The sequence below is a fragment of the Equus quagga genome, chromosome 8 (assembly GCF_021613505.1).
Source record: "Equus quagga isolate Etosha38 chromosome 8, UCLA_HA_Equagga_1.0, whole genome shotgun sequence".
Classification (NCBI taxonomy): domain Eukaryota; kingdom Metazoa; phylum Chordata; class Mammalia; order Perissodactyla; family Equidae; genus Equus; species Equus quagga.
The window spans coordinates 856,340-870,731 of record NC_060274.1 but is presented as its reverse complement, the minus strand read 5'-3'; the positions used below and the strand labels follow the sequence as shown (position 1 = coordinate 870,731).

Here is a 14,392-nt window from a genome sequence, read left to right as displayed (position 1 = left end):
TACACACATACAAACACACATATACATGTAAGTACACATAAACACAAACGCACATATGTATAATTACACACATACAAAGTACACATAGATGTACACATGCACACATGTACACACAAATATACATAAACACATACATATGAATACGTACACAGGTATACAGATACATGCAAGCACACACATGTATACATATAAAGACACATGAGCAAGCCTACACACATAAACACATAAATGCACATATGCATAAGTACATATACATAAATACACGTACATACCTCTAAGTACACATCTACACACATACAGATACACATATATGTGCACGTAATACACATAAGTGCACATAAACACATACATACACATTTGTTGTTAGTGCCATTGAGCTGATTTTGACTCCTAGCGTCCCCATGGACAGCAGAGTGGAACCCTGCCCGGTCTTTTTACACCATCCTCTCACCTTTTGACACCATATTAGACAATGCTTTGCTGCTATTTGTGGGGTTGTCATGGCCAGTTTTCTTGCAAGTACTGTCCTCCTTCGTAGCCTGCCTCAGTCTGGAAGCTCTGCTGAAACCAGTCCACCATGGGTGACACTGCTGGTGTTTAAAATATCAGTGGCATGGCTCTCAGCATCACAGCAACACGCAGTCACCACAGCATGACAGCCATCATGTTGGGTGGTGTTCCCTGACTGGGAAAGGAACCCGGGCCAGGGTGGTGAGAGGACAGATCTTTACTACTAGATCACCAGCCCTGGCTCTACAGACCCCTATATACATATAAAGACACACACACACACACAATTAAGAAGATAAATCTACTTAAAGTCATTACACCGGTTCTGAGAACTTTTCTTGAACTGCTGGTTGCTGTGTTTTTAAGACTGTCCTTATTTCATTCAGTTTGCTTGCAACTTATCTATCTTACCAAAGGTACTGTACCCTTAGACTCTAAAGTTCTGTATGGTGTGTGTGTACCAGTTTACCAACTTATTTATTTTTGGTGTTTTAGATATTGGCAAAACACTTGAGTGATGGCAAAATCAATCAGCTTCCTCTTTTCCTTGGAGAGCCTGCAATGGTGAAGTATTCCGTCTTTTCCACTGTCATATTCTTGTGTTTATGAATGTGATTAGCAATTCTCCAAAATGAAGTTAATTTTGGCTTGTGACACACTCAGAAGAAGTGCTTCTGAACCGTTCTCACGCATGTCCTGTGCAGCAGACGTTTGCTGAGCTCTCTCACCAGCTCAGTTTTGTGCTTCGTGCTCACTGTTTGGCGTCTCCTTTTTCTAAGGCCTGACGATGTGGCTGCCCTGTTCCTGAATGCTGTTGGATTTGTTGTTTTTAATATTGTGCTGGTAGAGGGACTCTTTGCTTTGTGAACTACAACTCAGATGTCAGATGTGACTAACAAGATTGTGTGTTGGATGAAAAGAGAAGTGTTAGTTGTTTAGAGCCATTTTGTATTACCCTCTTTTTGTGTTTTATGAGGATACTGTGGTGACTACTTTTGACTGTATAGAAGTTTTCTGTTTATTCTTTCTGTCTAGGAGTTAGCAACCTAGATTCTACTTCCTGTTGAGTGATACTAGTTAGATTCCGTACGTTCTTTGGGCGTTCATTTCTGCCATCACAAAGTTGGGGTGCTTGAACTGCCTTATCTGATACCCTTTTCTGTCTTGAATCTCTGTGACTCTTCTGTCCAATGACAGTTGCCTGGGTCAGCAGTTTCCTGGCCCTTTCCCTCTACCCTGTGGGGGAGGCCTTGGACTTGTGCTGTTAAGAAAGAAGCTGCCATCATCACTAGGCCTCAAAGATGAGGGGTGATCTGAGAGAGGGCATGTAAGAAAGGGGGAGGCATGGGCAGACAGGAAAACGAGGGCTGTGTTCATGCGGGAAGCCAGCAGTGGTTTCTTTCCTTGACTTCGGAAAGTGGCAGCTTCCGAATGTGGACCACTCAGTTCTCTTCCTTGGAGGTGGGTGGGAATGAGAGAGGGGCAGTCTTACTAAGCACTGGAGCCATCACGCAGTTCTGTCACCTCTAGTGGTTAATGCTAGTTTCTCCTGTCAGTCTTGATCCAGGCAGTGGGGTGCAGTTAGAGAGACAAGGGAACCCTTCCCAGGGAGGATCCCAGCCTGGCCCTGCACTGCTGTAGCCCTGATTAACTCAGTCTCCTTGAGGCTCAGTGTTCTTGTCTGTGTATGGATGCTGCTGCTCCTTAAGCCTGTCAGGCTTGGCCATCCTGGGCCTTGGCACTTTCCTTCCCTCTGCTGAGAATACTGACAAAATATCTTCTCTGTTTATTTTCTGAAAGGAATTTCTCTGGGATTTCTTGAACCATCAGGAGGGTCCTCGTATAAGAGATCGTTTAAGCCACGGGGAAATCAACTTACCTGGATTTCCAAAGGAAATAACAGATCAACTGCTTGCATTTTCCTTTGTACTTCTACTGAGATTCGTTGATGAAGATCTGTTATCAGTGTTTAAGGTAATGTAAAAGGAGAAAACAGTTCACTAGATCCACTGTCATTCAGCTATGAAAGGACGTAGTTTATTTTTCAAATGTGGTTAACTCAATCTACTGTATTAATTTATCTGAGTTATAGTATACCCCCATCAGAACAAATAATTGTGACTTGATTACATGTATGCATGTATTCTCTTTAACAAATAAATCAGTATTACTTAATCTAATCTAAAATAATTTAACCCATTTCTTTTTATTTTTTTTTAAGATTGGCACGTGAGCTAACATCTGTTGCCAGTCTTCTTTTTTTCTTTTTCTTCTTCTTCTTCTCCCCACAGCCCCACAGTACACAGTTATGTGTTCTAGTTGTAGGTCCTTCTGGTTGTGCTGTGTGGGATGCCACCTCAGCATGGCTTGATGAGCACTGCTAGGTCTGCGCCCAGGACCCAAACCGGCAAAACCCTGGGCCGCTGAAGCAAAGTGTGCGAACTTAACAACTTGGCCATGGGGCCAGCCCCTAACCTATTTCTGAAGAACACATTTACCTTTGTTTTTAACAGTGAAAGGATATTGCAAACCAAAACACAGTATAAGACAGGATTAACTAAATATATCAGAAATTTTTACAGATGTCTATTAAATTGGTAGAGTGGCAAATTTGCATCTATCAGTAAACTGTAATTTTATTATTTTAAAATAAATAATTTAGGTTAGAATATTTGTTATCGATATTTTAATCTTTTTTCAGATTATGCATGTAACACTTATTGTAAAACTTGTATAAAAGTTCAAACAAGATGGAAAAGTTAGTGTAGTGGGGCCAGCCCCGGGGCCTAGAGGTTAAGTTTGGCGTACTTTGCTTTGATAGCCTGGGTTCAGTTCCCGGGTGCAGACCTACACCACTCATCCACAGCCATGCTGTGGTGGTGACCCACCTATGAAATAGAGGAAGATTGGCACAGATGTTAGCTCAGGGAAACTTCCTCAGCAGAAAAAAAAAATGAATGTAGAAAGTGAAAGTCCTCAGAAATTTGGTTTAAAGTCTATAGGAATGAGGTTCTGATGGATTAATTTAGGGATAAGTGACATTTTTGGCTGCATGGAACATTACTCCCTCACACGGATATCTCCATTTCTTCAGGCCTCCCCTCCCTCAGACTCCCCGCCTGAGTGGCAGCACCATCGTTCCACGTGGCTGCTCAGCCCAAAGGCCAGGGTCCTGTCTTTGCACTTCCACATTCCATGCTCAATCCTCTAACTTAAGAACATGTCCCAAATCTGATCTATTTCTCCCCACCACTCCCACACTGCACCCCCGCCCCCACCCAGCCACAGGCACCATCAGTAACCTTCATACGGTGTGTGTCTCGTTGCCCCACAAGGATGTCTACCCCGCAAGGGCGCACTTTTGTCTGCTTCGTGTATGTGGCCTAGACACGCCCTGCTGCGTGGTCGGCCTTCGTAGGTATTGGAGTGGGTGAGAGGACAAGTGTGTTTCTTCCAGCAACATTTAGCTATTTTAGTTATTTGCTTTGTACTACTGAGAATTCTAGGTAGGTACTGGTTCTATGTAGGAAAGCTATTGACTTTTGTATGTTAAATTTGTTGACTGTCAACTCACTGACTTTTCTTTTTATTTCTAATAACTTTTAGTCAGCCAACTTGGATTTTCCTGTTATACAGTTATGTCAGCTGTAAATAATGTTATTTTTACTCTTGTTTCAGTGTTTATATGTTTAGCAATTTTTTATAGCTATCTAGTTCTCTTTTAGTTGTATTGATTTTTAATGGTTAAATTCCTGTTACATTCTGTTTTTTTAGGAGAATCTTTTAAATTTCAATTGTTTGGGATCTTTTAATTTTTTCCTACTTATTTATAGTTTTGTTGCATTGTGGACAGAGAGTGGACATGCCTTTCTAATTTATCGTTACTAATTGGCTTTGTTAAAACGCATTTTTTTGGTTGTGACTTGACTACTATGTCATACCTATTTTAATGAAAAGTTGTGCTTTCTTATAGCTGAATTGAATTACGTGAAGGAAAACAATGAGAAATCAGACTTACGTGAATTAAAATTCATCAGAAGAAAACTGGAAGCCTCACCAAAAGTTGCAGCAACTAATGTCTGTTTTTTCTAACCTAGGAGAAGACAGCAGTAAGATCCCTGACTAGTCTTGCAGAAGGCTACAGTGCTCGTTTCCATCCAGTGTCTTGGCTGAAAAAGCAGGTATGTGGCCCTTTGGGAGATGGGTGTGTGCGAGTCAGTTGTTGCAGAGGTGTTTGAAGGGTGTAGGCCCGCCTCGTCGAGCTGGACTTTGGGGTTAGCACATCTGGCTTTCAAACTATAGGGCATCATTTGGGTGTGTGGTCTTGCGTGGTCACTCAGGCACATGGCCTTCTCTGGTCACTCGGGTGCGTGGCCTTGGCCAAGTTGCCTGGTCTTTCTGGGCTTCAGGTTCCATGTCCAGCAGTTGAAGTAACGGTATTGCATGCTTCATCTGGTGTTTTTAGTACTAAGTGGGTGACTGTTGGAAAATGTTTAGCATAGTGCCCTAGTAGACTATTATTATTTTTGTCATAACCCAGAACTAGTAACAGTTTTTGCTGGTTACTTGTGAAGAATGTCAGTTTTTCTTTTACCAACTTTTGTTAACGTATAAATTCAAACAAACAAGCAAACAATAAACTTTAAAGCATTTCTGCCAGGAAGTTCCACCTTGGAAATTAGCTTAGGTACTTTTTTCTACATGTAGTAGGATATGAAAGTGGTACAAGGGAGCAATAATGGGGTTGTCCCAAGAATACAACAGTCACGACAGCTGCTAACTCAGAAATTCCTCAGAGTGCCCTCTCAAAGGAAGCTACTTATAGCACATGATGGGTTTGGGAGAGATTTGCAAAGGCATTGGAGAGAAACGGTGCCTGGAGAAGACCCAGTCCGAACGGTGATAGCTTAAGGAAAGTGGCTTCAGTTGGAAGGGGTTGTCAGCAGTAGACAGACCTGTTTATGGGTCAGAAATGTGGGTCTGGCTCCACTGGGCTGGTGTCCCATCTGAGAAGATGAGAAGCTGGTTCTGGGCACTTGGCTGGGGCTCTGGCCTGAGGTCTCACGTGGCCCCTGCAGCTGCAGCTCTGGCGTGATCGCTGGCTTCACCCAGAGTGGCGGTCTGCAGAACCTGGGGGGAGGTCCCTTGGTTTCTGACCTGGCTTCTGAAGTCGCACAGCCTCCTCATTGCCGCTCTGTTCTCCTGGTGACAGGCCACTCGCCAGAGCTAGTCCCGATTCACGGGAGGGGACATAGACCCCAGCTCCCAAAGGAGGGGCGCCAAGAGAGTTTGTGGACGTGTTTATAACTACCCCGGATGTCAGCTACCTGTGAATGCCCCGTAGTCCCACTGGCCTTCCCTTATCTGATTATGTTGAATAACTGAGTTTTGAAATGTCAGATCTGTAGCAATTTTACAAATACGTGTTTTCTAGAAAGTGGGGTGACATCTGTAACAATTTAAAAGCCTGTTTTCTAGAACGTTATTGTAAAATCTTTCACAGCAGTCGGATGCTCTCCTCTCAGGTGCTGGGCTGTGGGGCGAGCATTGGGCTATGGCCTCTGCTGCCTCTGCCCGGAGACGCTGAACGGGAAGCAGCCAGGTGAGTTCCCTCCTGGGGTCCCAGAGGCCTCACACTTGTCAGCGAATGTCAGCCTCCGAGTGATGTCTTCCTCAACAGGGCCATCGGAAGACGGAGTGCTGGGGCAGGACTGCGAGGCCTTGGTGGCTGGTGTCGGTGGGAGATGGGAACCAAGAGTGGTGTAGTCTCCCGGCTCAGGGCCGGCCGTGTGTGGGGCTGCTTGCAGAGAGCAAGAATGCAGGAGTGGGGCAGGTGCTGTGGGAGGAGGATGGCATCCACTAGAAACATGGTGGACAATTGGGAGTCGGGGTCTGAGGCTTGGGGGGAGAAGTGAGAATAGAGATAGGAATTGGGGTCAGAACACAGTGCTCATCTCGCAGAAGTAACATGTGGCTGACTCACATGTCGTCTTTGTCAACAATGGGCATTGCTTTTAGCATATTGTATCATTCATTTTTACCACTGCCCTGATGGTGGGTTTTCATTTTATATTTGGGGAAAGTAAACTCAGATCACGTGCTTTGCTCAGTGACCCATTAAAATAAACATTATTTTGCACAAGCGCTAATGAAGGCATCTTCATTCGTGTCATATGTACTTAAATATTTTCTATTTTTCAGATTAGAAGGCAATTCTGAAACAAATGCCTGCAACTCTTTACTTATAAAAATCACCTGTGAGCTGTGTCACCACGTGCCTGAGGATCGTTGTGTTTTTGGTGACTTGGATGATCTTCCTACTGAGAAGCAAGTGTCAGGACATCCTGAGAATTGGTAAAACATTGATAAAGCACATTGTGATCACAAACTTAGCCCTCTTCTGTGCTTTACATTTTATAAGCTGAGTGGTAGCGTTAGAATCCCCCTATCCTTGTTCCCCCAGAGGAATCATTAGACAGGCTCCGATAATCTCTGTGGACGTGTCGGTCTGTCTGATGAAAGTCGTCCGCACGTGTTCCGTTCACCACAGTGAAGCATGTGCATGCATTTAACACCTGCTGTGGGTAACAGTCGTGCTAGCCAACTGGACGTGACCATCCCCACCAGAAGTTACAGACTGGTAGGTCCGGGTGGGGCAGTAATGGCAAAGAATCGGTCATGGTACACGCCCCATTGGAAGTCAAAGGATCAGAGGTGGAACATGCCCCGTTGAAGTCCTCTCTAACCCGCAGGTGGCCGCGGGTGCTCCATGAACTCTGCGGCATCCACATCCCGACCCTCTTCTGTCCCAGAACCGTGCTGGAAGTGCTCGCTGTGCTCCGGAACATCAGCACGTGCTGCTCCCGCGTGTCGGGCCAGGTCGTGGCCTCCATGGAGCTGAGACACCAGCAGTGGGTGGAGAAGAGGCTCCGTTCCCGGCAGAGGCAGAACTTCCTGCGCATGTTGAGTAGGTGTGTGGCTCACCGTCCTGTTTCGGAGGAAGCTGTCTTGGGCAGGAGTTATCTTTTGGATGCTCTAATTCTTACTTTCAGAGAAATACTTTTTTTCAGAGAAAGTTATAGTACATCTTATTTTAAAACAATGTTTGTAATTTCAGCATATGAGAATGTGGGTTCTACCAACCCAAATGAATATTTTGATTTAAAATATAACAGCAGATTAACTCGAGGATGCCTGCACTGTGGTTTCTCCACTTTCACTGTATATTTTAGAATGTTCTACATCCTTAAGAAATAACCATTTTGGACCAATTCCTAGAAATTTGAGTTGAGTGGTATCTGTGTCTATAAGGCTTTTAATAGACATGCCTCAGTTGCTTCCAAAAGGTTATACCCAGTTTACACTCTTGCTGGTACTTTATAAGATGCTGCCCATTACATTATGTCCTTCCCAAAACGGTATAGATTTTAAAAAATCTGTACCTGTTGCACCAGAAAGTTAGTATCTTACTTTGATTGGAATTTCTTTGAGTCCTGGAGACATTGAACTCATTTTTGTGTTTAAGCCATCTGTATCTCTCTTCTTATGAGAGTCCTTTACTGGATATCAAATTGTAAGAAAGGTGTTGACAGATGGCAAAGAGTACAGGAACCGAGTGGAAGGCCTGGGCGCAGGGCTAGTGATGTCCTGGTGCTCCCAGAGAGCAGTGTCAGGACCGCTGCTGGCTCCCGTCAATCAAGACCTTGCCCCCTGAGAGTGAAGACGGAGGAAGGTGGGACTCAGCTGGCAGAGGACTGCTGGGCTTCAGCTCTTGTGGGCCCTCTTGGTGCAGCCTGCAGGGGCCACGCCATGGCGGTTAGAAAACAGCTGCCATAGACACAGAGCATTCTTTTAAGAAAAGGGTTGGTTATGTGAAATGTTTTTTCCTTATGAAAGTGAAAAATACTTAAATTTGTCAAATTTTAACTTGTTTTATCTATTTTTAGCATTAAGCTTCTGTCTCCTGTGCTTTACCTGATTTTATTGCTGATTGCAGTGGAAATGGTCAACATTCATGAGCTTCCAGGAAAAAATGCTCACGAATATCAGCAGTATCTTAAGTAAGTGTGTCATACTCACAAGAAACGAAACTGTGTTTGGTAATTTTAAATAATTTTCACTCCTTCTGGTTATTTTCTTTGATTTTCTAAAGCCCTTGGTCTGATGGGCCCTTCACGGTTCTTCTGCGTGGGTTTCAGTGCAAGTGTGTGAACCTTTAAAACCAACACTTGTGTGGGCACATTTCGAAAGATGAGATGTGACTTACGTGTGAGTGCTTTCGGAGCTCCTCACCCCATGTGATGATAACAACCTCCAGAGAGTCATGTTGCTAATGCTTTGTGGGGAGCAGGCACCTCGATGCATGTTTAAAATGAACATGAAAGTATGACATTTTATGAAAGAAGCGTGGAGTCCAGGTGAGAGCGAGAGCAGCGGCTGTGCAAAATGTCAGCGGTTGGTGACTCTGGATCAAGGTTTCTCCGCCTCGACTCGGCTGGTGTTTTGAGCTGGCTCGTTTTCTGTGGGGGCTGTCCTGTGCACTGTAGGGTGTGGAGCAGCCGCCCACTCCGTGCCAGTAGCACCCCCAGCTGTGGCACCCAGAGGCAATGTAGACACTGCCAAATAGCCCCTGGAGGGCAAAGTCACTCCCGATTGAGAACCACTCTCTAGATGAAGGATCTGTGGATTTGCATTGTTTTATTCTTGTAACTTCTCTCCGAGTTTGAAAATTTTCAAAATTAAAAGTCAGAGAAAATTTCAAACTACTTGGGAAACTTTGAGAACTTGGAAAATGGAAAAATGACATTTATTCCCATCAGTCAGAGGTAACCCCTGTGAACATGTTGTTGATAGATATCTTTACAGAAAAACTTTCTAACAGCAGTAGCTGTCTGAGAGTGGACTGTGTCTGCTCCGCAGTAGTGGACCATCCATCGTGGAGGCTGGAAGCTGGACGTCCAAGGATGGAAACAGGAGGCATGCTGCCACAGGGTCCTAGTGGGTGGAAGGCTTGCTCATTCATCGTCGTGTTGATTGTGTGTTTATTCCATGTCAGTTTATTCCAGATGGCCTCTAAGATCCTGTCTGGAGTCAAGTTCCATCTAAAAATGTCGTGTCTGGATTAGAAAGAGTTGATTCCATCCACCTCTCCAATGACATTGACATTTCAGCATTTTCCTTTTTTATCTAATTTATATTCTCTTATTTCCATACTGGATGACTTTTTCTTGAATTTGCAGACAAAAATTAATTACAGTACTTTAATTGTAATTCCAAAATGAGAACACATTTAAGTCTGTGATTGCATTTTGTAATGAAATAGATGAAATGAACTTCTTTTCTTTCTTAAACAGGTTCTTAAAGTCGGTCTTACAGTACACTGAGAACCTGGTGGCTTACACTAGCCAAGAGAGGAACAAGTGGGCCGAAGCTATCAGTCTTACACACTCGGCTCTGCTGAAAATTTGGACTTTCAGTGAGAAGAAACAAATGTTAATACATTTAGCCAAGAAATCCACAAGCAAAGTAGTCTTATGAAAACACCTGTAAGTTAGGATGCTTTTGGTTACATCAGAAAACCCAACTTGAATAGCTTTGAACAGCATGTAAATTGAAAATTCAAAAGCAGGATGGATTCCAGGGCCTGTTTGATGAGGGTTCAAGGTCTGTTTCTCTGCAGATTTCTGATTTGCGCTTCCTGAGTTGGTGTGAACCTCAGGCTGGATTCCCTTGTGGTAACCAAATGGCTAAAGCAGTTTTGGTCCCCTCTCCCCATGACATACTGTCCAGAAGGGAGAGAGCTTCTTTTCACCAACTGTTACCCAGAAATGGGTAGCTTCACTCTTACTGGCCATATGCCTACTCTTGAAATGATGGCTGTGGTCAGGACCTTGCCCTGCACTCACTGTTCAGGCCAGTAGACGTCCACTCCTGGACCAGCCATCGGGGCATGGAGGGAGCGATTGACCAGTCCTGCCTCATCCCTGGAGCTGAGAATAAGGTCGAAACAATCCAGATCTCATGGGAGAGAACTGGGGATGAGCAGCTCCTGGAAGGTGTGGTGTGGAAGATCGTGGATGCTGGGCAGGAGGTCTTCCCATCAGCGTTTGTCTGGGAAGGCAGAAGCCCTGGCAAGTATCTGGATATGGCGGGTTTAGTACTGGATCTGGGGGAGCTGGAACAGTGAAGGTCAGGGATGCAGCCACTGCAGTTCAGCTTGACCAACCAAAGCAGCAATTCTCAAGAGTTCCCTGGGCAGCCACTGCAGTTCTCCAGGATGTCTGGGAAGCTCCCTTTGTCTTAGTTGGCGGCAGCAAAGCCGGTGGTTCTCAAGAAAGCCCTGCGAGACTGTCCTGAACCCCAGTTTTGCATATGCATCGGGTGTGCCCATCCTCAGTGAATCATGGCCTCCCTTCATCCTCCGCCTTCTAGTCCTCACTCACAGCCCTGCAAGGAAGGACATCCTGCCACTTGTGCTTCTGGCTTCTCTGCTGTCAGAGATCAGTTTAGAGCAGACCTTCAGGAGGGGCAGTGCTGTGTGACAACAGACATTCCAGCATATTCCATCCATCCCTTTGTCAACTCTACACCTGCCACCCCCTTTTAAACCAAACTTCTGGGTAAAGACAGTAGAAACATCCTGCTCCTGCCTGATGTGATGCCACTTTGTCATACAATGGGAGACCCTGATCCCACGTGTCATCATTTCCATCTCTGGGAGACGATCTTCTGTCATACAGTCATAGCCTCCCCTGGATTTATAGGATTAACCAATGTTAACCTCCTGACGTTGGTGCTACAACCAGAAAGGGAAAAAAGAATTGACTAATACATACAATTACCAAACCAGTGAAAAAATATGTGGAGCTTCTGTGCACCTTGCTTTTGCACTTGTGAGCTGGCACTAGTTGGTACTAAAATTCCTTTACCTACAACTCATTCCATGTTCCTTTACCCTCACCCGAGCCAGTGCCTCTGTTGGTTATGGTTCTTCACCTGGTTGAGCCAAACCTTGTTCTGAAAAACCTTCCTATTAGAAGTCTCCCTACTTTGGGTAACTAGTTTTCTCTTGACTTTTATCACTGGAAATGGAAATATTAAGCCGTTCCCAGAGAATCCCCCAAATTCCAGACATACTCCTCCCTGTCCCCATCTGTGGTAGAAGACCTACCCCAGAGAGTGGGGAGCAATTGCCCAAGACGTTACAGTCAACCCTTCTTGGTCTTTGTTTTATTGGCATGAGGCCAACACAGCCAGGTGGCCTCTCAGCCTGCAGGCCGGTGGGACACTTCTTGTGTCCCTTTGTGGAAACGTTCCTTCTTTAGGAACAAATGCATCCAAACCCGCAGAGTCCAGAATTGTGAGGTGAGCTAATGGCTCATTAGGGGCATAGTGAGGGGAACTGCTCCCACTTGACATGCTACCTTGCCCTGCATATTCTGGTGATGGGAAAAACCACACCACGTGTTGACTGGCGGTTCGGGGCATGAGGCACATGGTGCTGGGTGGGACAGCAGCCCCATGAGACATCACCACCAGCCAGCATCATGGCTGTCTTTAGGGGGCTGTCTGCCGTGTTCTCCAGCTGGCTGCTGTGAAGTCTGGAGCCCATGCTGAGATCGGTGTAGTCCACGGACCTCGTTGCTGAACTTCTGCTGTGAAATGGACCTCTTAGAGGCAGCGCTGTAAGAATCATGCAGTGAGTAAGGCCTTCTGTGAGCCCATTGCCACTGGTGAGAAAAGTTACTGATGGCCACAGACACGTCATCGTGTCACCTGAATGCCGGTGGTGAGCACTCATATGGGACGCAGACATCCACGCACTCTGCTTGTTTCAAGAGGTCTCTCCGCTTCCCTCTGCCTCAGTCCTTGTCAACAGTTTAGATTCTGCTTGCCACTGGTTTCCAATCTTGTTCTTTCTGAGACGCTGACCACCTGCTTACTCTCATGTAGATCCATACTTGTGGCCGTTGCCACTTCCAGGTGAAGTGAATAAGTGTGGTGCTTTGCCTGGTAGGGTTTCTTTCCTCCACTGATTTCTTGGCCACCATTGAGGCTACAATGATGTCGACTTTCACCTTTAGATGGTGTCAGCACAATTTGCGGAAATCAAATAGAACTTTTTTAGTTCAGGCAGCTAGTCATAGGAAACTCTCCATGAGACCATAGGTACCTATGAGGGGGCCTTGTCAGTGCAGCAGTGTTGCTGCTGTGAGGATCTGAACCATTTCCTTATATAAGCTGTGCCTTCAGGACGTGCCTGAGACCAGCCTTCTGTATGTGTCACTTCAGCTAAAGGGTGAAGTCCTCCAGCGGTTTCCCAGCCTGAGGACATGATGGGTCACAGCCCTGTGGCCACCTCAGCTCGTGCGGAAACTAGGTATCCCATGGTAAAGGGCAGTGTTCTAGTCTACACCAGGGTAGAGAAGACAGCCCAGAGCTGGTTCTCAAAAGGAGAGTAATTATCTGCAGAATAATCATCAAGGTTTTGTCCCAGAACCCTAGGGGTCTGTGCGTTGGGTCAGTTTGTGGCTCCATGTGGCATCCTGATGAGCCACAGGCTCTTTGTACCGTGGGATTTGTGGGTACCACCGACTGAGAAGGAGAGCAGCTTCCACATCAGCCAGCTGTAGAGCCTTTTCTTGTTCTGGACTCACACAAAACTGACAGTTTTATGGGTTAATTGGTAAATGGCCAGAACAGCAGGCAGAAATCTTGCCGTTGTTGCGTCCAGAACCCCAAAGAGGTTTCCTAAGTATCTTGCCTCTTTCTTAGTGGCAGTGGATGTAAGAGGCAGCAACCTATCCTTCGCCTTACAGGATGTGTCTAAACATGGACCCCTAGATCACTGGACCCATAGAAACTTCAAGGCAGAGCCCCCTGCATTTTTGTGGGGTTTATGTCCCACCCTTTGGTGTTCGTATATTTCATCAAGACATTAGGTTATCTTTGCTGTCAGCATTACATCATCAAGGGGTGGGCCATGTCCTGTGGAATGGCAAGACTATTGATGGCCGTGAGTTCTAGATTGTACCGAAGAACTGGAGAGGTAGCAGAGCCCTAATACGAGGCTGTGAAGGCATGCTGCTGTCCCTGACAGCTGAAGGCTAGCTGCCCCGGGCAGGTTTGCAGCAGGTTTAGAGAAAAGCTGTCTGCCAGATCAGCAGTGGCAGGCCAGAGACCAGGGGCCATGTTGATTTGTTCCAATAAAGAAACCACGTCTGGAGTGGCATCTGCAGTTGAGGTCCTTATCTGATTAAATTTGTGACAGTCCATGGCCACTCATCAAGACCCATCTATCTGTCTTCTTCGCAGGTCAGATGGGCTTAGGTCATGTGACTGATCTCCGAAATTCTCCCAGTAATGCAGTATTGCTTTTGGTTTTACCATCTTGGAGGAAAGAGAGAATTCTACAGATTTCTACTTTGCCCTTTCCGCCACCCTAGACCTTGTTTGAGGGTTAGGGGCCCAGCCATCCCTTTATGAAGAAGGTCCTGGGTCTGTGGACTGGCTGGGTCCTGGGAGTTGCAGGAGGGGTGTGGTTCTCTTTGTATGACTGCAGTGAGATCTCTGTCCGCCAGCCCCAGACAGTTTCCCTTATACAGATCAGAGATGGCTCTAGTGGCCACCCTGTGTTTCTGTTTGAGGGGCAGCATGATTAATTAGCCACTACTAAGCTCTCTGTAGGTTTGGTCGTCTTGATTACTGCTCTGACCCTGCAGCCCATTGCAGGAACCATGGAAGGCAAGTACTCCACAGAGAAGGAAACCGCTTCCCTTTGAATATCAGTCACTCCTCATTGTTGGGGTACCTCATTGGCTGTGTCCATCCTTTGATCCTGGATCTATGTGTGTTTTTGCCAACGTTCCTTAGGTCCCTGTTT

At 45.8% G+C, this 14,392-nt stretch overlaps 1 protein-coding gene across 5 annotated transcripts in view; it reads left to right on the top strand.

Moving 5' to 3' along the window:
• The window catches only part of ERMARD (ER membrane associated RNA degradation), a 26,813-nt gene extending 15,369 nt beyond the window's left edge, over positions 1 to 11,444 (top strand). For all 5 annotated transcript variants that reach the window (XM_046669326.1, XM_046669330.1, XM_046669328.1 and 2 more), the window contains exons 11-18: positions 1,006 to 1,074; positions 2,311 to 2,484; positions 4,608 to 4,691; positions 6,036 to 6,112; positions 6,712 to 6,864; positions 7,263 to 7,481; positions 8,457 to 8,570; positions 9,864 to 11,444. In XM_046669326.1, the coding sequence (XP_046525282.1) occupies positions 1,006 to 1,074; positions 2,311 to 2,484; positions 4,608 to 4,691; positions 6,036 to 6,112; positions 6,712 to 6,864; positions 7,263 to 7,481; positions 8,457 to 8,570; positions 9,864 to 10,047 (1,074 nt within the window). In that variant the 3' untranslated portion in view covers positions 10,048 to 11,444. The remainder of the gene's footprint in view (positions 1 to 1,005; positions 1,075 to 2,310; positions 2,485 to 4,607; positions 4,692 to 6,035; positions 6,113 to 6,711; positions 6,865 to 7,262; positions 7,482 to 8,456; positions 8,571 to 9,863) is intronic.
• Positions 11,445 to 14,392: the final 2,948 nt, after the last annotated feature.